Source organism: Hipposideros armiger, unplaced genomic scaffold, assembly GCF_001890085.2.
Source record: "Hipposideros armiger isolate ML-2016 unplaced genomic scaffold, ASM189008v1 scaffold_6, whole genome shotgun sequence".
Lineage (NCBI taxonomy): Eukaryota > Metazoa > Chordata > Mammalia > Chiroptera > Hipposideridae > Hipposideros > Hipposideros armiger.
In genome coordinates, this window is record NW_017731356.1 from 2049666 (window position 1) to 2073837 (window position 24172).

General features: G+C 40.4%; 1 protein-coding gene across 1 annotated transcript in view; it reads right to left on the minus strand.

The window, feature by feature from the left end:
- The window catches only part of NME7 (NME/NM23 family member 7), a 151542-nt gene that overhangs the window by 118250 nt on the left and 9120 nt on the right, over window positions 1-24172 (minus strand). Inside the window, exons 2-6 of the mRNA XM_019647564.1 lie at window positions 14757-14864; window positions 13849-14015; window positions 6399-6509; window positions 4451-4501; window positions 3551-3758 (exon numbers count right to left, since the gene is read on the minus strand). Of these exons, the coding sequence (XP_019503109.1) occupies window positions 3551-3758; window positions 4451-4501; window positions 6399-6509; window positions 13849-14015; window positions 14757-14864 (645 nt within the window). The remainder of the gene's footprint in view (window positions 1-3550; window positions 3759-4450; window positions 4502-6398; window positions 6510-13848; window positions 14016-14756; window positions 14865-24172) is intronic.

Genomic DNA, 24172 nt, shown 5'->3' on the forward strand with positions numbered 1-24172 from the left:
CGCACCCCGCCTGACCTATTAACACAGCAGTGAGAATGGAACTTGTAAAACCAGAGTGTGTCGCTCTGCACGGAGCCCTCCAATGGCCTCCTACCTCACTTGGGATGAGTTTCAAAGTCCCAGACCTCCTACAAGGGCTATGCGATCTGGCCCCCGGCCTGCCTCCGCACTCATCTGTTTCTTCACTGGAACACCTTTCTGCCCCGGCCTCCATGACTCATTGTTCCTTGAACACGGCACCTGTGTCCCCACCTGAGAATCAGCGTGTATTATTCCTTGTCTGCCCTGGACGCTCTGTCCCCAGATGGCTGCATGGTTTTCTCCCTCGCTTCCTTCTCATCTCTGCTCAAACCAAGGATTGAGAGGACTTCCTGCACAGCTTGTACTTAGCAGCATGCTGCAGCCCTGTTCAACACACAATCCTCCCTCACGCTGCCCTTTTTCTATCCCCTTCCCTTGCTTAATCGTCTTCAGCACGCTTACCGCCTGACATGCTCCATGTCCAGTTATTATCTGACAAACCCCCACCACCACCCCTCCCAGCACCATCAGGAGAGATGTTAGTCTCATGGGATCCTGCACTTTTCTTGCTCACTAGCACCTTCTCAATATTTGGGGATAACTGAAATTCAAGAACTTATAAACGCTGCACGTGCCAAATAAAATACTATCTCTCCACATTGTACAAATGAGAAAAATGAGACTCAGAAAGCTTGAGGGACAAGCCCTTCCACGTCAGCAAGCGGCAAAGCCAGGGTTCAAGTCTAGGTCACGCTGGCCCCAAAGGCCTGACCTGTCTCTATCATCGTTCTTCCAAAAGTAAAAACGATGCTGAGCTGTTCTGCCTCTGGTTTAGCCAATTTTCCAAATACTCATTTACATATGCTGAATAAACATGTGTTCAAGGCAAGGAATGTAAAGGTGTTACTTACATGTATCTTCTTAGTGAAAGTAATTCTGTTTTATACCTTTCCTTTCTCTTTCTCCCTGTACAGTTGGCACAACTATCCCAGCTAGGAACCCAAGCTAACATTTTCAAGAGCATTTTCACTAGGTTGTTGCTATGGCAACTAATTCAGAGATGTCACACAACAAGGTAAAGTTTCAGACAAAAAAGTTTTCATATTTGCTTGTGATTTGAGCTGCTTAAACATTTTTAATAAAGCCCTTTTTCTTCCAAGAGCCCTTCCTGTTACTCAGCCTTTCATACATCCCTACATTGCCCAGCAGAAATGGACAAAGATAGGAAACGCTCCTCAAAAAATACAATTCAGACTCAATTTGATAAGCTTTAAGTATGTGGCTTTTTTACTATATTTTATTTAACAAGTCGTGAAGTATATGGTTGCACTGTCTCATAAATTTCACTCTGATAAGCTCCTATGGTAACCTCACTAAAACATCTGACTAATCTATGCTGACATATTTAGTTATCATAATAAAAGTATTACCAAGTGGTTGCCAGTTAAAAGTTTCTCCAAACCTTTTACACAGTAGTTTTAAATAAATATCATTTCTGTAAATGCCCCAGATTAAAACATTTTAAAAATATAGAACTTTCTCTCTATATACTCTTCTAATATCAAACAATTATTATCAGAAAATCATCCAATATATTAAGAAATGAATTATGAAGTTACATGATCAATGCACCCTTATTTACAAATATGAAAAAAAAAAGCTAACAAAGTGTCCAAAAGTAAGGGAATGTTTAAATAAATCGTGTGATATCCATGCAAGAGAATCGTCTGCAACCACTAAAATGTACTTTTGACAGTAATCTAGTAACACATAAAATGCTATGATATAACATTAAGTGGAAAAAAGAATCGAATTAAATTAAAACCATGCCTAATGGTGCTTACTATGTAAATTACATAAATGATCCAGGGAATGATCTGGAAGGCCGTACGCCATAAACAGGCAACCTGCAAACACTGCCGGCAAGGCTGCTGATGACAAATTCTCTTTTCTCTAGTTTCCAAGAACTTGGGAGGAATCCTTGATTATCTCTTTTTCTCACACTCTATATTCAGTCTGGAAAGAAATCTTGACCATTTGACCTTCAACCATTAGAATGTATTTTAAAATATATATTATCCTCATGACTACCACCCTGGTCCAAGCCATTCTCTCTTGACTATCGCCACAGCCAGTGATCTTTTTCTTTTTCTTTTTTTTTTTTTTAGCTGAGTCATCCTGCCACCTGTTGGCAGCTCAGCAGCAGCTCAGCTTGGGCCGGGAATCAAACCTCTGTTGCTCAAAGCTCACACTCTTAAGCGAGCTCTTAACCAACTGAGCCACTCGGCCGGCCCCCACCGGTGATGTTTTTCAACAGCAAATCAAGCACATCGTCCTCTGTTCAAAGCCCTGCAGTGGCTCTCCATTTCCTCAGAGAAAAGGCTAACTGTCTGGTACCATCTTGTCTACAAGACCATCGGATCACTTCTGCGACCTCATCAAGCCCCTCCTTCCCTCACCCCCATCCAACCACACTATCCTGTCTGCTGTTAATTGAATAGGCCAGGCAGAAATACGCTATCCTGGGAAGAGCAAGATGGCCAGTGGACCTGGGACACAGAAAGGGAGAGATGGGTGGGAGCTAAAGTTGGAAAGAGAGAGACAGGGGCCAACCAGGTGGAGCTTTGGAGGCTAGTCTACAACAGACAAAAATTCACCACAGGGTTTTCAATGGCTGAATTGTCGATCCAATTTGTTTTAAAAAATCACTCTGGGCATTGTTAATTTTCCTCGCACAAGATAAAATTTTCATAAATTGAGTGTAAGAGGAGAAGAGCAAAGAACAGTTAGGAAGCGTCTGCAGCAGTCCTGACAAAATATAACAGTGACTTAGACCACAGTGATCAGATTCAAGTTCTAATTAGGAAGGAGAGCTGAAAGGATTTATTGATAAGAGTTGTAAGAAAAAGAAGAAATCAATTATTATAAAACTGTCTAATATTATTTCATTGTAAGCATGACCAGACTAAAAACCATCTGAAATTAGCTGAGAAACTTCTCATGATGCCAAGGATAAACTTGCACTTTGTTAATTCAACACCAGTGTAAACCCAGTGTAATACCTTATTTATATGGATTTAAGACAAAGAATAATTGTAGGGAAACTTTTTCATAAACACTAGCTTTATGTAGGAAAAGGATATGAAGCTTGAAAATGGAGTGTTAGTCTGAGCTGAAGAATGAATATATCAAATGATGCCTTCTTTTGGAATAGTCGCTGTCCACAAACTGGTATCCACACATAAATTCAAACACTGATGTGCCTCAGTAATTTCAGTCTTATGAATGAGAAACGGGACAAGTATTTTAATTGGAGGAAACCTATCTTGGCCATGGCCAGGTTACCAGTTCACAAAGGAGACATATGTTGGAAACACGGCTGAATCCTAGGCAAATGGTCAACGGTTTTCTCTACTACTAGGTCAGCTGCATAAATCCTCCCAAGTCAGCAGTGACAGAAAAGCTTTACTTTGACATCAAACGTTTCACAAAACCGAAACAGAATGGACATATGCTGAAAACACCTTACTCTGGCAGCACAAGCGAATGAATCAGGGCCATGAGCTGCGTTTCGTAGGCCGTCTGTTCCATAAAGGGCTCTAATGCTTCCTGGGGCTTCTGTGCGAGCCATCTCCGAATTTGCAGGTCCAAGAAGTCTCTTCCATTCGCATAGGGCATCATCTCTTAAAATCTCCATGGCAACGATTGGGCCGCTTGTGATGAACTGGATCAGCTCACTATGAAACAGGTGCAACGCCAATTAGCTTCATTTCTCTGTCAACCTAGGCGTCTCTCTTAACAATAAGGGTATGCTACAATTTGGGTATTTCAACACACTCGTGGATATTACAATCTCAGAACCATTGAATATAGTGAATTTTACATGGGCGAGATAAAATTTTCATAAATTGAGCGCCTTGCAATGGCCCAAGTCACCACAAATCACTAGGGTTGTCAAATCAATTACTGTTAGCAGAACAATCACTGTTTCATCAAATTACGACTAGTTCATGACTTAAAATACGTACATTTCATCTATGCTTTTCCTGTTGCTCAGAAACGTACAGGAGAATCTTTACTTTCATGTGGTTTATCATTAAAGTCAAATAAAATTTCATAATAGAGAAAGTGATGAGAGTGATGTCAACATATTTTTTACAAGAATTTTTGTGTAAAATGTATTAGAATTCAAAGAATGACAATGAGCTGTCAGTCGCTAAGCATTAAGTTCGTCTACGGATAAAAGGATAGAAAAAAGCCAATTCTTAGGAAAACAGTTCTCTGCTGTTGCAAGATACTGCTGTGGTCCTTTTGACAAATTATTTTCATGTAACAAAATTCTTAATTGTAAAATTATAACTCTTATGAGTTCACATGTTTTCCAGGATATCCTCCATTATACACCCCTGGCCCCAAATTCGGCACCTACTTTAAAAAGGGCCTTGACTGATGGTCTACATGAAAATCTGCTGCTTCTTTCCTGTAAAATAATTAAAATGACAATAGTTACAAAGTATGTAAAATTATTATTTTAGCTTATGTTAATAAACTAAAAATGAAATCCTCTATTTATTTGACCTGTATGTGAATTGATCAATGATTTTTCACCAAATAGTCTGCTCAAATACCCCCCTCCTTTCAAATTTATGCTTATGCCCTTTCTATTACCAACCAAAAAAAAAAAATTCTAGAGGGTAAGGGAAAGAATTCACGAAAATGAAAGGGATGTATTGTACTGCAGCCTAAAATGAGGAAAAACTGAATGCCTAAAAAACTCATGTGGGAGTATTTTAGAAAAGTTAGCAGCGAGACTACTAAAATGATCAATTCTACTTTTCAAAACAACTACTAAAAGAGAAAAAAAAACAATCTTTTATATCAATGAAAAGAAAAATCTTCAGAAACTACTAAAACTGACTCATTATTTTTTCTAACGTGTCTCTGGCCCATAGTTATCCCCAGCAAAATTTAAAATTGAAACCAAGATGAGAGTTCATGAATTTTCCCATCATTCTTATCGAATTCCTCCTGAAAAAGTTTAGATGGAAAGAGCTGTTAACAAGTGCATCACCACCTAGAGGAGCTTTGTGTTGTTGTTTTGTTAGGTCTTGCTGTGCTCTTATAAAGAAATGCACCCTTCTCTCACAAAGATGTATCCATTTATTCTTTCATGAAATATTTACTTAGTGCCTCCCCTGACTAAAGCATTGATCCAAGAATTAGAAATACGAAGTCAGATGAAACGCGGATGCTGCCTTTAAGATACGGTGGCGATGGAGGAACTGATGCCTGAGCAAATTAGTTTAGAGAAGATTTAAGTATCGGGACATGCTCCCCCATGGGTCCCTGCACTCCTAACGTGTCTTACTGGGTATGCCCAGAAAGGAAGGCCCTGCCAGCTCTTTACCCCAGGCTTTCTTACAGCGAGCAACTTCAAGGGATGAGGTCATGTCTGTCCTCAGTACAAAGAGCGGGCCTGTTTACTGCTTGTTCATGAAACTGTGGGTAACCCAAGTTCAATGCTCCAGTCTTTCCAGAAAATGTGTAAACTGGGAGATCTTACTTCCATAGGGGAAAAATTCAAAGTATGTGATTGTTGGGGTTAAATTGAGGGTTTTGTTAAGGCTTCTAGGGATCAGGCTTATCAAAGCTGCACTGCATATCTGACTAGTGCTATCCACAGTCCCTGCACTCAGACACACAAAAAAAGCAACTGTCCCATGCAACAGATATCCAGGAACAGCAATGAGAAGACAATGACTGAAAACAAACCAAAAAACTAGTGGGGTCGTATAGGAACCCCGCTGGAGCCAGCTCTACCTGACAGCTACATTAATGCTCCTACGTGCAGGGAAGTCTTACGTTCACTAAATAACGTAGAAAACACCTGCTCAGACAGAACGGATTGCTTTTCAGAGTAGTAAACAGGTGTATTTACCAATTATACATACCAGGAGTAGCTAAATATAAACATTTCCAAATGCATCGCCTTTGGAAATCTCAACAGCAGCACTCCCTTGTCAAATAGAAACAAACACTCATACCCATCTATCATTTCTACCGTGTTATAGTCGAATATTAAGAAGAGATTACAATGATCACACATGGGTGTTATAAGAGCAGATGGGGTTGCTGGAGACATCAAACAGGTAATGAGGCATGTCCGATATGCCCACTCCTTGCTTCTGGATCAGTCATTATTTACGCATCTGATTCCCTGTCATCTTACAGTTTCTCATGCTAAGTAAGATTACTGTTCTATTCTTTACCATTCAGTGGGGGATTTTAAAATTTTAAACAATGACATAAAAGATAAAAGGCTATTTTTAAAAAAAGGAAGCCAGACTTTGCATAACTGAAAATTATCAACAAATTACCTTGAAAGCATCATCATTTTGAGTTTGGTTATAGTAAATCCAGCTTTGTTTATTATTTCAATTATTTCTCCAGCTTTTGATATTGCATCTGGTTTAATCAGGGCTAATGTTCTGTGAAGGAATAAAGAGTAAGTTTGAAAATGAAACTAGCTCCAGCAGTTTTTACTTTTAATTCTCAAGCTATGTACTTTCCTTAACAATCATCCTAGATCATCAAACATCAAAATGATATATAAAGAGAAGTATATTAAAAGTCTCTTAAAAACTTCTACATTTAACATTTTTTCCCAAGAAAATCAAAATTAGGTACCCAATCTAAAAATAATAATAATAAAAGCTTAGGGGGAAAAAATTTAAAATTGTCATTTTAATATGCCCAGATTAGAAAACACAGGTGCTTAAAATTTCTATTTCTTAGGTAGATTTTATACAACAGGACAAATCTCTAAAAAGTTGCATTAAACATATGAGCTTGATTTTTAGTCTCTTAGACTTTCACATACGAATGCTATACAGTCAGTTCAGCATCCATTTGGAAATAATTATAAATTCTATTAATACCTTAATATCATTCATATTCATAGCACACGTGATGCACCAAGAACCTTCTTACCTGATGACGGATGTGAAGAGCAAATGCCACACTAACTTCTAAAATCACCCTCTCCTCTAAAGATTCGTGAGAACAACGCACTCCCCCTCTGTGAAGCCACAGAATTAATAAATGTTTGGCAATGGAGAACACATGAGTGTCCTCACTTTACTAACGAGGAACTAGGCCCAGAGAGGTAATGCGCCAAAGATCTCACAGCTCGTCTGTGGCACCTTCAGAACAAAACACCCAGCTGCCAACACCTTCAGGTCTGCACTCCTTCCATACCACAAATGACGTCACCATTAATATTACTGAAGGAGCATAATCACAAAATCCTTCAGCGTTATATTTCCAAATGCAAGACAAAAATCAGATTAGTTGGAGTAATTCAGTTTACACACAAAATTATGATAGAATTTCTGTCACTTTCCCTTCTCTATTTTCGATTGTTCTGACACGTTGACATTAATTCAAGAAATCCATAAAAGGAGAATGGTTGGCCTTTTCATAGCTGCCTTTTTTCATCAATGAGACAAACTTAGCTGAGGATCTCATAACTCAAATATCCTCATTTACAACTGGATATACCTTATGGCTGGCTTTTAAAATTTAAAAAACAAAAGTTGTTTATCTTAGTCTGTTTATTAAAAGCTATATCAGACTACCTTTTTTCTTTATGTGGAAGCAAATGAGTCACTTCTAGTATTTTTGTATCATAAGGCTTCTTTGAAAACACAATTAAACTAGTTGCTTTTTAGCTCACATTATTTAAATGTTATAAGCCAAACAAGCCCATCAATTGTTTATGCTAAATTCTAGAAGAACTTCCATGAACCACAGCTCTTAAAGAAAACATAGAACACATCAGCAGTCATCAATTCCTGTGAACAAGCAGCAACATGAAAAGTACAAAACTGACAAAGCTTAGTTAAAACTACCGTTTCATTTTTCTTTAAATGCCTACAGAAGACAAAGGGTTGAGTACTGCGACTAATTACTCTACAGAAATTCTTCTGTCACTGTTTAACTGTGCAGTAGGCAATAATTAAAATGTATTTTGGAGGGAAAATAAGAGAGGCATCAGGAAGCCTATGTTATTTAAAAGTGAAGACAGCACACACAGGAGCCAGAACGGTACAGAAATAGTATATTAATAGTGCAGCTGTTATCTGCTGCTGCACAAACCACCCCCTACAAAATGATTTCCCAAGCTTCTGTAGGTGGGCTGGGCAGTGGATTCACTTGGGGCCATTCACACAGCTGCATTGGGCTCAGGGTTTGCGGGGGGCGTGGCCTCTTTCCTTGTGGTCTTTCATCCTTAAGGAGGCTAGACCAGGCTATGCACAGCCACCCAACGTCCAGCATACAGGACCTTATCAAGCATCCTCTTGAGGCACGTGTGCTGCTGTCCCTTTGGCCAATGCAAGTCACATGGTACAGTCGAGAGTCCATGTGAGAGGGGACCAGCCAAGGACATGGACATCAGGTGTGACCCATTGGAGGCTGTCACTGTGGCAATCTACCTCTCACCTGCATTGAGGCATGCTCTGTAGGATGCAGCATGAGATTCCCTCGAAAGAAAACCAACAAAATATAAAAATCGTTCTTTGACATTAAAGCTTCTTAGCAGTGGAGAGTAAAAAGTTTGGCCAGCTTTCACAAAACTCAGACCGGATACAGATTTCTGGAAAACGACAATTTTCACAGAGCCATGTAAAAACTATGTTCGTCACACACCTTCAGACTCTGAACAAAAATTGCAGCAAATATGGATGTGATGAAGATGACTCATCAGTACACTGTACAATCGACGTCCCAGGTCGCACAATGCTATGGACTCTTGGAATGTTGTCCACCTCCAGGACTACATTTGTAAACTTTAACTTATGTAAATATTTCAAAAGGTACTCCTGTTTTCCCTAAGCATATAAAAACCCACCCTACAACATCAGCCTCAGGCCAATGTATGTTTTCTTTGCAAGTGTGAAGTGGGTGCCTGCCCGCGGATGAAGAGAAAAAGTCTCCCACGAGGTACGTGTGGTTTGCAGGAAACTTCTGAGCCAGAGCTTCCCACTGGCAACAATGGCAGTTATTCAGAGCAATCCTTCCACTGGAAACTGAAAATGGTGGTACGATAGTTTAAAAATACGTTTTGAAAGCAAAGATAAATTGACTAGATACTAAGCAATTATCAATACAAAAGTGAAAAAAAGTGGAGACCCAGAAAAATGAGAATGAAAGTTGCAATGGCCTGACAGCACTGCCTGTCTGGCAAATCTGAACTTGAAACTGTACTGCGTCACTGGGACTGGGGAATAGATCCCCATGGAGGATGCTCCCTGTAATAATTTGGGACCAACGGCTATGCCCCAAGGGTGAGACAGACGAACTGGGCCTCACATGGTCCGGCAGCACAAGTTCCCTTCACCTAGGTGGTCTGGGAGCTTCCAACTGTGAATTTACAGTCATCCAGATTGCTACTAATGCCTCCAGAAACAGTCCGAAGCCAACAGTTCCCCTCAGGAGGGGGTTAACTTGATCCTGTACATCAAATAATCGTCATAATAATACACAACATGCATGTATGCATCCACACATAGACACTCATGACAAACATCACCAAAGATAGCAACACATGCAACAGGCGGAAAAAGACCAACATGAGGGAGATGAGGAAGAAATAGCACAGAACAGACCCGGGCATTATCAGATCTGGACTATGAGATGACCATGCCAATGATGATTAAAGGACTAAAAAACAAGTGACAACATTTCACCAGGAAACAGAAAACTATAAGCTATAAATAATAAACACGGAGATTGGAAAAAGAATCTTCTAGAAAATCTAGTGATAAAAATACAATAACAAAAGAAAGAACTAAACAAATGGTTTGACAGAAGGCCAGATGCAACTGAAGGAAGAATTTTGAACAGCTTGAGAATGAAGTACAGAGAAACAAAAAAACATGTCAGATAAGAGGGTCATTACAAGAATGTAAGTGAAATAAAGACACTTCCAGATGAGGACAAACTGAAAGACTACCAGTGTGAACTACCAGTGGACACACTCTAAAGAAAATTCTTTAAAAAAATCTAATTTAAGCAAAACCAAAATAATCCCAAACAGAAACATAAAAGGTTAAAGTTGTAATATCTAATTGAATACTGATAATATAAAACAATAATAATAAATCATTAGGTTCACAAAAATGACAGGAAAAAATACACAGCAAAACTGGCATATAATTCAGCAAGGCAGAAAACTGAGCTACACTGTTTTTAAGGTTCTATTTTCAGGTAGGAAGCTAATGATACTGATTTACTCCAGGCTTTCATAAATTAAATAGTCATGCTGTAATTCTAAAGTACTGAAGTACTAAAGTACTAAAAGTATAGAAAAAGAATGTACAACTTCCAAACAATAGAGAAAAAAATGCATTGAAATATCCTCAACCAATCCAAAACAAGTCAGAGAAGGAACAAAAATAACGGGAATAAAACAGGAGAAAAAGCATAGGATCAGATGGCAGGGTTAACCCCAAATACATTAGTCATTACAGTAAAAGTAAATGCTGTACAGTAAAAGATGAAGAGTATAAAATTGGATTACTGGATTTCTAAAACACAGAAAAAAAGTCATTCAAGGACAAAGAATACCACTAGATATAAAAAACAGATAACTATGTTATTCACAAAGGCATATTTAGAATAGGATACTGAAAGACTGAAAGTAAAAAGTATGGAAAAAAAGGCATACCATGCAAACATTAACTATCAGACAAAGCAGATTAAGGCAAAATTCATTGCTAGAGATAAAGATGATCACTTCATAAGAACAAAAGGTTCAATTTACCAAGAAGATAACAATTTTAAAACCTAGTGACCCATAACCTCAAAATTATAACATCAACTTTAACATAACTACACGGAGAAATAGACAAAGGACAAGTGGAAATTTTTAACAGAACTTGGTAATTGACAGTATAAGTGGACAAAAATAATGAGTGAATACGTGAATGATGTGAACAACACAATTCACAAACTTGACCTGATAGACACATATCTAAACCTTAACCAAAAAAAAAAAAAAAGAAAAAAGCAGGAAAGAAGTAAAATAGTAGCAATATGTACAAAAATACCAATAACACCACATATGTAAATGTGTATGTACTAATCCTACCAATGAAAATCTAGAGATTTTCAGATTGAATTTTTAAAAACAAAAAAAAACTGTATGCTGTTTACAAAAGACACACCGAAAACATAACATAATACGGCTGACAGAAATGGCAAAAAGACATTAATTAACCAAAATACATTATCAATTAAACCCACTCTAGGGAAAGATGGCTAAGGCTGGAGCACAAAAGGAAATTCAGTTCTGCTCTTTTAACTAACCAAGAGCCCTGTGATAGAGAATTCCAGAATGGGGAGGCAGAATTGGACGTCATTTTACAGAGGAATGAATCCTAATTTCTCCCAGGGAACTTCATAACGGGAAGGCATTTTTCATGGCATTATCTGGGGTGCAGTTATGCTGTTGTGCAATTAAGCTGTCACATGGACAATGACACTAGATAAGGGAAGATGAGAAAAGGATTGGGGTGGGTTTCTAGCAAGGTCTTGGTCACTGAACTAAGTGAGGCCTTCCTCTAACGCATTTCAGTGAAGGTACTAGCAGCCAAAACTCAGCTGCTTCCCACTGGTCCTGGAGGACACGGGCAGTACCGGTCATCGGTGTTGAGGGAGGCGATTCCCAAAGGTGAGAGCAGAAGGGAACTAACGTTCTGCTCGTCTCCTCCCTGAGAAGCCGTCCTGGTCCACTGGAAACTGTCAGGCCAACTGGCTGAAGGAAATAAAACCGACGACAACAGGGCCATGAGGACCCCTGATCCTCATGAGTAAAGTCACTTCTCGGGACAGAGCTGCCTTGCTCCACTCCCTGCAACCGCTTGCTCACTCGGGCCACATTTAAGGGTTTCCGGTCACCTGCGGCCTGCCTCTTCTCTCAGGCCTGCAGGCCTGGAGCCGGCACAGTCCACAGTTCTCCGGCTTCCACCTGGTTATCCGCCGGGCCTCTGGCTCCCTTGCTCCCTGGGCTGCGGGGCAGTGTAGGACCCTGGGCTGGCGGGGGACCCTGGGGGAGCAGGGGACCCTGGGGAGGTGGATGACCCTGGGCAGGCGGGCTCTCCAGGTCTGCCCTGCAGAGCTGCATCTTCAACTTGTCCTGTGTCTCTTCTACATCAAAACTGAGGACGAGTCCGAATGACAGATGCAGTTTTGCCAGACAGTAAGGAGAGAAGACGAGAGAGACACACGTGGAGGGCGCCCTGGGGCCGAGCCACAAGCAGTGGGAGGGAGAGAAGTGGGCAGGAGGCGCCTTCCTCCAGACATAACAACCATGTTCAGTGATGTAAACTCATCCATCCATTCATTGGACACATTTTGTGGCGCATGCCCTGTGAGTAATTTACCATTTGAGGCATCACAACAGCGCTCTTTTGGGGTACAGTTGTAAACAAGACCGACAAGTTTCTGTCACAGTTTTTTATGGGTTGTTTTTCTTTTTACAACACTCATATTTTTTCTTCAGTTGATCGGTCGATATTTATCAGACATACATCATGTCTGAATAAGGTAAGAACAGACAGCACGCATTACCGTCTAGACAAAACCAGTTCTGTCGACTAGACCAAAGGTCATCATTTGGAAACGGGGAGGAAATGAAAAAGAAGGTAGAGTAGATAAATTTTACATTGTTATTCATTAATTCACCCAGCTGACACCGAGGAGGTGCTCGTAAAGTGTGAGATGTGCCAGGTGCCACAGGAGACATAAAAATGAATTACTACAGCAAGAGGCCGGCCGTCTCCCGTCCCCATCCATTCCCCTACAACTAAATCGTCCCGTCCTTGGTTCAGTCTGACTCTGGGCTCTGCCGCAAGCCCGTGACCTTGCGCACGTTGCCTAACATCTCGAAGCCTCAACTTGTTCATCTGCAGAGTAGAGATCATCGTAACAGTGCCTTTTTCCTTAGGCTGTCGTGGGGCTTACATAAACGACACATACAAATCATCTTACCACTGTGCCTGATACACTAATGGCTAACGGTCATTGAGTGCTTGTCATTGCCAACTGTACTTCCTTCCGCTCATCTGACACATTCCTTCCTTCCTCTTCAGACCTATTGCTGACAGCCTAAAATTTGGCACCAACGCTAAAATGTAAGGCTTGGTGCTTAAATTTTAAAGATTTTAAGCACCAAGCACTAGTGAAGTGGAACTGTGGGCTCTTCCCAGGACGTGACATAAACTTCCTGCCTTTGTACCTTTGTTCACACTCACTGCTGGGACCTCCACGCCCCCCACTTGTTCTAACGGGGTGGAAATTTAATCCATCTTTCACGATCCAGCTCAAATACCTTCCCAAAGCCTTCCCTGCTCTTTCCCAAGAAGTGTTAATACTCTCCCGAGTTTCCGCTGAGCTTATGGTACTCACTACTTTTCTTCCCACACGCCATGTTTATCCTGTCCACCAAGACCCTTCTTAGTCAGCTGCTCTCAGATTCCAGTTAGACATTCTCTGTACGCCGAGGGTGGATAAAAATTCGTACTTTTTCCCCCAGAACATAATCACTCCCTAGGACTATGGGCATCACCTTATGACCCGAGTGAAGAGCAGAGCAAATCATAGAACACAGTCCACAAAATTCTGGAAATGTCCTAACACTCAATTGGGTCACTGAAAAATATCTACACCATAAACAAAACACAAGACAGAAACAAGAAATTAGAATTTGGTACCAAGACATGTTTTCGGAATGGAAATAAGAAGATTATATAACTGTTTTCTTACTTTTCTTTCCTGCTGCCCAACTGGCGGGCTGTATACTGATCCCCATAGTCGATGAGTACCAGCTGTCGAGAAAAGACATTCACTTTGTTGCCTATAAATAAGTCTTCCAAGTGAAGGTCATCATATTTGGTCCGCTTTAAAAAGGTGCGACGGTTCTTCACATCATGCTATAACCCAAAACAATACAATAAAACAAATAATTATCAGTAGGGAACGTTAACCTTACAATCGAGAAATAGTTCTTTGCTCTGCTTTATTAAACATAGGCGACATCTGGTTTTGTGTTTGCTACAAAATCATAATTTTTTTATAGTATAACTTCTGTATGTCTTAGTCTATTTCAGTAATAACATAAAAACTTCTTATTACAAATATAACACTTTAAAAAACCCTGAAAAGAAAAATTTATTGCCAAATCATTTCAGGAAATGAATACCTCTGAGATGCCAGAGAAATTCCCTTTGTTTTCTTGCCTAGGCAAAACCCCAATACCAAATAGTTCCACAGGTAAAGGGGTTGCCAGTGAAAGAACACAATGAAATAAGTGGGGCCTCTTAGTTCCATCTTCTTCAGTTTGGCTTTTTGTAGAGATAATGGCTTTCGATAATGGTGACATATTTATGACTATGATAGTCTTCATCTATAACCACTTACTATTGTTTAATCCAAAACATGAATAATCCCACTTTGGTTTTCTAACCAAAAAATATGAATTCCTATTTTGACATTTAAAACTAAAGGCACAAAGCTATCTTGTTGTATTGGGATAACACCAAACAAAGAATTCCCATTTAATATACGTATATAAATGTATTTTAAACACAACTATATAAACGACAATCTTATTTCTCTCTCTCTCCCACCTTCACTCCCTCACCAACTTTCAAGCAAAAAAAAGGCTCATTTACCATTTCAACAGATCCATCCCCTGGGTAATATAAAAGCTCATAACGTCGAAAAAGGGAAGCATTTGGATCATACCACTCTGTAATGAAAACGAATCTTTCACCATGATTCTGCAAGAAAAAGAAGAATTTTAACACTAATGTGCAAAATGTAAACACTCTCGTATAAATCCTACAAATTGAAAGCAAGAAATACCAAACATCTGTGACACACCAATCTGTCCCTACTTATTTATTCTATTGAATGATTCTGCTTTTCTACAATATATGCTATTGACACACCCTCAGAAATATTTCCTTCTAATTTCTTATTAAATATCCGTAGGTATCTCAAACATGGCTTACCAACTGCTTAATATTTCACAGCCATCCAGTCATCCTGAGTAAATGGACAAATTCTTTAGAACATAGCTCTGGGTCTGATGACTGTGATAATTCAGTATTTCCTAAAGCAAGTTTACATTCAAACAATCAATACACTGCAACAGGAAAAAAAAATTCTGAACGGCTAGCTCACAATTATATAAAGCTTTAACTTTCCTAAATTTAAGAATCTAGCAGTATTGGCATATTGTTGTTGTTCAAATGATGATAAACATCCTTTCTCTCCTAAGTAATTTCACACACTAGTATCTTTTTATAGACATCACGCGAGAATGTGTAAGTCTAGGTCCCCTGAGAAGCAGACAGTTGCCAACATACGATCAAACATGCAAGAAACTGATTCCTGTAAGAGAAATTCCATGAGGGGAATTCCTAGAAAAGGGGGGAGGGTCCGGGGGAAGCTGAAAGGCCTCAGTACAAGTCTGACCCTGAGTGAAGGGCAGGAAATCCTGGCTCAGAGGGGTCCTCCTGGATAGCTGTGCAGCCTAAGGAAGCCTCTGCAAGGCCTTCCGAGAGCACTCCAGCCAGCACCCTCAGAGGACTTCCCTGACTTCAGGACATCCGGACCCTCTCAGGCCCTGGCTGGGAGCCGCCCTGGGGCCAGGGCAGTGGTGCTTTTCAGACCTAGAGCTGGCGCCCTGGTCATTCCAACGCCCTCTCGTTGGAGGGCTGTGGCTCCACAGAGGATGAAATGAAAAACTTAAGCCAGAGATTGGCCCTCTTTCCTTGACTATGAAGCAGGATTTCCCATCATGGATGTTATTAAAAATATCTCAACCCCCAAAGGTCTTTCATTACAATAAGCAAATGAGGCCATTAGGAAGAAAGGAATCTAGGAGTCTGTTGCTAATTCTGGATTTAGCATCTGATTCTCTGGTTAGGGTGTGTGGATGGGTTCCTTTTATGTTATTCATTCACTTAAAAATTCAAATAGAAGTTGTATGTCCAGTTATCTCAATTATTACACTCACAAACTATAATGTAGGTAGTTTTTAACACACTAATAATTTTTCTCACAATTACCCCAAAAAGGACACATTTAAACAATGCTTATTAGTCAAGACAAAGGTAAAAACCATGACATTGGTAATAGCCTTTTTTCATACTTTTTTTCATACTGGACTCTTATAAATACAGCTTTTCTAAGCTTTGGTTTCACTGTACATTCTAGTATTGTACTCTCCTTTCAATGTAAATTTAAATATATTTAAAATTCAGCTCATTAAACTTTTTATCATTTATATTAAAATATTCACTTACTCAAAGACATTGTTGAATGATTGCCTTCACTAAAATAAACAACATTCCAAATGGAAGAAATGATTGATGGCATGTCTAACCGAAGGTAGAGGATAGTGGGGCAAATGAAAAACCCATGAACCCTGACAATTACACTGATCCAGGGAGCCTAACCACAAAACCTGCCAATCACACTAATTCTGAGGCAGGTAGTAGTAGCATTTTGCACAACACACTAGCCAGTAAACAGTTTTAATACAAAGAAAATAAACTGAGAACTACTATTTCTGGCTGACAAAGTAGTTTATAGCAAACCAATGGTATCTTCCAAGAACAACTAAAAAAGTGAAATATGAAAAAAAAAAATCAGGAGTTGTGGGTCACCTGACAGCAACAGAGATGGGAGACAGTGAGAGAGACCGCCTGTCTACAAGGCACATCTGAACACAAAGACAGCGGTCGTGAGAAATCAGAGGAGATAACCAACAATGGAAAGACTAAGAATCATTCTAGAGCTGCCCAAGGGCTCTGACGAGATCACAAACCCTTTGTAGACGTTTCTGGCAGTTGCATTGAGGATATGCTATAAGAGATCCCAGGAAAGGAGTTGCTCAGAGCCAGGGCAGTGTCCCTCGAGAACGGAAACCAGTACCTGGACTAGAAAAGCAGAGAGAGAGAAAATGCAACGGCAGCGGTAACAGGATACAGCCGTGTGGGTTCACAGACACAGCAGACATCTGTTTGGAGATGCCGGTTTCACCTCCATTATTCTGCAGGGTATTTTTGCTGGTTATAGAATCCATGTTACAGAACTCAAGAGTTCTTCAGGAACGCATTTTGAAGAATACTTGGGGTTCTTCGGCCCCAGAACAGTGACTAAGGAGAGGACTATCCCAGGTGACTTGGAAGAAGACATGGCACAGGGCACTGCTTCTTACTCCCCTGTCTGATTATTACTAAAAGTTCAACATCAGATTCTCTGTTTTTCATAATATAACAAGAGGCCCATGAAGTGTGCAGACAGTGTGGGTTCCTTTCACATGCGACGACCTCCAGCAGACCCTGTACAGACTGAAGTGATGGGGGGCTAGAAAAAGCACCCTTCTGGCCTTGGCCCTCAGTCCTAGTGGCAGAGAGGTCAAAATAGTGATCCGAATCCTCAGGTGCTTTACAATCGTCCTAAATGGACAAATAAAAGACCAATACACATGAAACAACAGCAAAAGTACAACACAAAAATAATTCCGAGACAGGCTGTGTGACATGGAACTAGGCGTTAGGAGTCATTCACAGTCATCGTTACCAGAGAGCAGAGGTGGCAGCAAACCTGGGGGGACGGAGTTTGCAAGAGGACATAGAAAGTTTGCTAAGCGACGTTTCCGTTTTAAAAACAAAATAAAAATAGTGGATCATTGAGCCGGTGAACATTCTGAGCAGAGGGATAAGATCACGAGGCTAATGTATAAGTCATATTCATCTTAATAGCAATCCCAGTGTCCATCAATGGATGGATGGATAAACAAAGTGGGCTATATACAGACAATGGAATATTATTCGGCCTTAAGAAGGAAGGAAATTCTGACATATGCCACAAAATGGATGAAACGTGAGGGCATACTGCTAAGCAAAATAAGCTAGTCACCAAGAAACAAACACTGTCTAACTCCACGTACTTGAGGTCCCTAGAGTTGTCAAATCTGAGAGACAGAAAGTAGAATGGCGGTTGCTAGGGGCTGGGGTAGAAATAAACGGGGAGTTTTTTTTTAATCAGTTCTAGAGTTTGTGTTACAAGATGAAAGAGAGCTGAATATGGATGGTGGTGATGATGGTAAAATATCATGAATGCATTTAAATACCACTAAACTGTACACTTAAAATGGTTAAGATGGTAAATTTTATGTTATGTGTATTTTACCACAAAAAAAAAAGATGGGAAAAAAAAACGAACCCCAGTTGATCAGATACCCCATTCATGCACTCACTTCTTCATTCCAAAAATATTCACCAAGTGCTCATCTGGTGCCAAGCTCTGAGGAACATTCTGTGATTCCAAGAAACAATCCCTGACTTAAAGGAGATAAGTAACGTAAAACCCAAATATGTAAATAGTCATTACAAGTCGATGCTGCTGATGAGTTACAAACTAGCACTTCCTTTCTGTTAGGTACCTGCTATGTGCGAAGACGTTATTCTATCCAAACAACATTATGAAAGAGATGATTATCATCATCTTCATTTTAAAGATGATGCAACTAAGGCTCAAGTAAGTTAAGACACCTGCCCAAGGTGACACAGCTTATAAACAGGTGAGCCCAGGCAGCTTGACTCTAGACCCCACATTTAACCACTAAGAGTGGTGAAAAGGGGCTTTCAAGGAGGCAGGACCAAGCAGCCTACATATGCTGCTCTCTTTGCTCAGTCTCCAGAACCTGAAACTTAACCCTTTCAATTTAACTGCCTGGTAACACAAAGCAGATTTTAGAAAGCAACATGACAACAACAAAAATTGGGCCGTCCTTGTCAAACTTGTAATTCTGTCTATGCGTTACAGAATGTATGTTACACTGTATGATGCTATATTTCAGGAAAAATGACTTCACAATAGGCAACAAAACACGTTTGTTCATACAAAAGTGCTTCCTTGCTTACATCACACCGAAACAGACTTCCATACCACATCATGGAGAATGGTCTGGAACTCACTCGAAATCTAATTTTCGTAATTTGTATGATTAAGAGTCAGAGACTGGTCTGAATCCATTTTAAGCCAAGTATCTGCATCTGTGTGACTTCTTAGACGTTCTGAGTAAACCAGAGAGAGGCTAACACTGACAGCTCAGCGGGCTTCTCGAGTTTAACCTAAGCGACACCCGGAATGACATTATCGCAGAACCCCGCAGTATACGAGAACCCGCCACCTCCAGCCGGCTGCCTCCCGTGACGGCTGGTGAACCGTGGCTTCTGGAGAATAAACTTCACGTCGCCTTGAACATTCTGAGAACACCGTGGCTCATTAAGGGTTAATCACTTGACACCCTGGGCAAACAAACAGAGCAATTCCTGTTGCTTTCTTAGATGCCACGGTGATGAGCAGCATAGAAAGGAAAAGACAAGCACTAAAAGGTTTACATTTTCCCCTTACCACAGGCTTGCCTTTAAGCAGTAACTGGTTTTGTACTAAACCTTTACCAAATAGTCTTTGTCCAGGCTCCTTTCAAGAGTCAAGCGTTTCCTTGACATTGGATGGTGTCACATTCCCTTTACCCTGGACCAGTTTTGAGCCTGTCTGGTTCTCAGAGGGCTAGTGCTCCCTCATGAACCCACCTGAAAGCAAACAGAAGGTGAGCTCAAGGGAAAAGAGACTTCAGGGGGAGTTCTGGCTTAGCGTTTCTCGCTGATCAAGTCACACAAACGTATTCATTACATTCAGAGGAAAAGGGTGGTGAATTATGAAGTTCAGTTAATTATCCCATTCCACTATAATTCTTTAAAAGCTAAGTAAAACTGTTTGCCATCACTCTTAATCTTTAAAAAAAAACAATTACAGTTGAAGGCCAAAAGTCTTCTTCATTTGTGAAAAATAAGATGTGCGATGTGAGGAGCCCACGTATTTCCAAGACTGTATTTTCTTTTTAAAAAAAGTTATTCATATGGTATCTCAGAAGTAGAAGGCACCATTGTTTGTCTTTAACGGAAAGAAGTCAGTGCCACAGTAAACGGAACGCAAACTCACGTTTCCCCACCTGGGACACTCAGGAACGCACCTTCCACTTTATTCCCGCTAACTTTTGTTAAGAGAGAGAGGCCATGAAACAACCATTTCCACAGGATAAGTGTAAATCAGGAAACTGATCAAACTGGATGGAATTATTTTAAAAGACACATGTCTGGTTTCAGGGAAGAAAGGGCTTTTTAAAGCTTTTTCAGCTTGGGCCCTTACAGATTCCTTGAAAATTCCTCCTCTCAGCCTTCTGNATATTTTATACCGTTTTCTAAAGCCTGGTTGCTGTTCACAATCTACCAATAATCACAACCTCAGTTCCCAAAACTCTGGTCTTACCAGAACCCAAGGTCTCCTCTTGTTCTAGCACTTTCTGATTTTGTACCACATAGGGTCCATGTGACCTGGCCTGCGGCCCCCTCACCCTGTCCACTCCGGGCACATTGGCCTTCTCGCTGCTGCCTGAATCTTTGCCCCTGATATTCCCCGGCCTGGGTAGCTCTGCTGCTCAGATCACCAGGCCCCTCGACAGTGTCACTTCACTCAGGTCTCTGCGCCAATGTCACCGAGCTGGAGAGGCCTCCTCAACCATCCAACGAAATGCCACCCCCGCCCCCAACACACTTTCACTCTCTTCTCCCCTAACCTGTTTAATTTTTACCTCACACTTACCAATTTCTAACATTACATTACACACTTATTGTGTGATTCCCTGCCCCCAGAAATGTTAGCTCTGTATGAGCTGGACTTTGTCATTCGTCGTTATATCTGAGTGTCTAGAACAGCACCCTGCATGTAACAGGGACTTAACAACTGTTGAATGAATGAATGAATGAATGAATGAATCTCGAGTTCTCTCTCAGAATAAAAGAGTCTATTGTTTTAGACTTGGAATTCTAGGTTTTCTCTGGTGGTGTACAGCCGTTGGTCAGAAACAGTTCTNAACAATGCCACACACTATCTACCAGGGGGAACCTTCTCTCTGAAAAGCCAGGCTGAACTTTGCTTTAGCTATTTTAAGGAAAAAGCAATTATTGTGAAGTCTTCCCAGACCAAGGCTAGCCAGCTGATATTTCTGTACTTGGAATTTGATTTTCACAGCATTTCAGAGATCAAAGGGGCATTAATGATAAGGAAACAGAAGGTCAAGTAAGTTAAGTGACTTGGCAAGAGTTTTGTGCCTTGTTAAGTAGCAGTACTCAACAAAGACCCTTGTTTCTCGATGGCCAGAGAGATGTCCCCACAGTAGGACGCTGGGTTGTCAGATCTGGCAGGTTTGTGCACATCAACTTCACTAACCAAATTAGGAACTTCTGGGGGGTCGAAACTGCTTCATGTATTTCTTTTGAAACTCTAAAGTGACTTTCCTAGTTCTGAGGTCTTAGGAAGAAATCCAATAAACATTACCAAAATAAAGACTGAAAGGAGTAAACAAGCATGTTCGGCACTAGATCTTGATAAACAGCAAAAATCCATTCTTCAAGTAAAAAAAACAAACAAACTCCAAACCCAACACTCATTTGTCTGTAGGTATGTTTATTTCTATTTCCATAAAAATTCTGAAAGAGGAGAATATCTTTTTTACTCTTTTGGGGGTAAGTATGGCTTCTCTGACTAGCACCCTAAAAAAAACACACTTGATAAAACATTAAGAAACTCCAGGACAAGCGTTATCCGTCAGAGACCACTTGTCAACAATTCACTGAATCATAATACTCCAAAACGGGGAATGGTTCTGAACTGAAAAAGAAAGACTGGGTCTAATTACAGTGACAAGGGAATACTTAGGCAATTATACACTATTCATTTAATATTCAACCAGAAAACTGATATTGGGCTAGAAATCATCTGATAACAAGGGAAATTACAATATATTGGGTTGTCGGAAAAGTCATGACGTATTTTTTTCTGGTTTTTTGTTGCAAAAATGCATCATGACTTTTCCGACAACCCAATAAATGGTATCTTTAAGGGTTTTTTTTACCCAAATAGCTGTGGTCAAGGTCACGCATATACCAGACCAACTCCTGTTACGCCTTCATCGCACAGCTCCTGGGCCCGGAAGTGGGTGTGTTAGCCACGTCCCTCTTGTTCCTGCAGACCTCCACTCTGCTCTTCTTCAACCTGCTCTGAGTTTGGCCAGCCAACCTGCATGACCTTGAGCAGAGGACTCCCTTGCCCTTGGACTTGCACAAGGGTCCGGCCAGTAGGAAGCAGTGGCTGAAGATGAAAGGAAGAAGAGTGAAGTCAAGGTATTTTTTCTCCCAACTTCTTCCCTGACAGATGGCATGGTCAGTTGCTCCCCTCTACAAAGATGGCAGCTCCTGGTGGGTCCGCCCTTCCATTATACTCTCTGGAGCTCTCTCCCTGTGCTGGACAGGCCTGCAGGTAGTAATGGCTCCCTGCTGTTGCCAGCCCCTCCTGTCCTACTGAACTGTCCATTGTTAATCTCTTAACTCTGCCCACCCCTTTGTAACTAGTCTCTTTAGTAACTGTTGAAGTATGCCAACTGAGTGTACCATAGCTATGTCCTGCTAGGACCCAGAACGATACTTTGGAGTAGAGATGCTTGCTGCCTTGCAATGCCCGCCCGCTCCAGGTAATTTTCACTGGGAGAGTGCAGGAGGTGGGTGGGGGAGGAGGGAACCTTTGGTCACTTGTGCTTTTGTTGTCATACCTAAGTAGGCTAACCTAAGGTCACAAAGATTTATTTCTACATTTTCTTCTAAGAGTTTTTGTAGTTTTAGCTCTTACATTTAGGTCCATAATCCACTTTAAGTTTTCATTTTAGGGTCTAAATTTATACTTTTTTTGCATGTGGATGCCTAACTGTCCCAGTACCATTTGTTGAAAAATACTCTTTCCTCATTGAATGGCACTGGCTTGTTTGTTGAAAATCAGCTCGCTGTAAAAGGTGTATTTAATATTTCTGGATTCTCGATTCTGTTCCACTGACCTGGGTGTCCAGCCCTGTTCCCTGCTACACTGTTTTGATCACCGGATCTTTAGTTGCACTTCCTAAGTATTTGTTCTTTTGAAGCTATTGTGAATGGAGCTGATTCCTTAATTTCCTTTTCAGATTGTTGATTGTAGTATATAAGAAATACCACTGATTTTTATATATTGATCTTATAGTCTTCAACCTCGCTGAACACATTACTTATAACTATTTTGGGTTTGGTGTTTTGTTTTGTTTTTTGGGGTTTTTTTTGTAGATTCCTTAGAATTCTTTATATATGGGGGTCATAGCATCTATGAATAAATAGTTTTACTTCTTCTTATCCAATCTGAATGCCTATTATCTCTTTTTTTCTTGCCTGACTGCAACGGCTAGAGCCTCCATTATGATGCTGTATAGAACAGGTGAGAAAAGGAATGAGTCTGAGTATTTCTGAGTATCAGTCCTTGCCGAAAATACTGTGTGCACAGTCAAGGAATGCAGATTCAAGTGACTCTAAGCATGAACGTACCTCTGTAAAAGTGGTGACAGCCTGGACGACATCGGCAAGTGTTAGAAGTCTGACCATCAGACAGTCTATCTGAAGAGCTAGGAAGGATCATCTTTTCTACCTTGTAGAATGCTTTGCCTATATGATCCCAGTGACTCGTGGGTTATTTTAAGTTAGTAGTTTACTGTCTTGGGGTTTCTTTAAATAAAGGATATTTTGGTGGAATGACAGGTTCTAAAAAATCATTTTCAACTGTAATCCCAAAGGAGGGATTTTCATTATGTAGGCTTTGGTTCTCTAATTTACGAAAGGGAAAAGTGTGTGTCTTTGACTTTATGAGAAATAATCTGTATACTGTGTACTCTGTGCTTTCTGGGTGGGCGGTAATCATATTCAACGTCAGTACGATTAAAATTAATAAGCAACTAATAAAATCCATAAAGGGATCTGTTTCTGGAAAGAATATGTCCAATGGTGGAGGACTGCCACCTAGTGTTTAATGTGCTTTCAGCACATCCACACCTCAGCCATTTTACAAACACCCCTCAATTTCTGCCCTGTAATTATATATGAAATCATAATAATTTTACAGAAGCCCTAATTGAATGTCAAAATATAAATTGTGA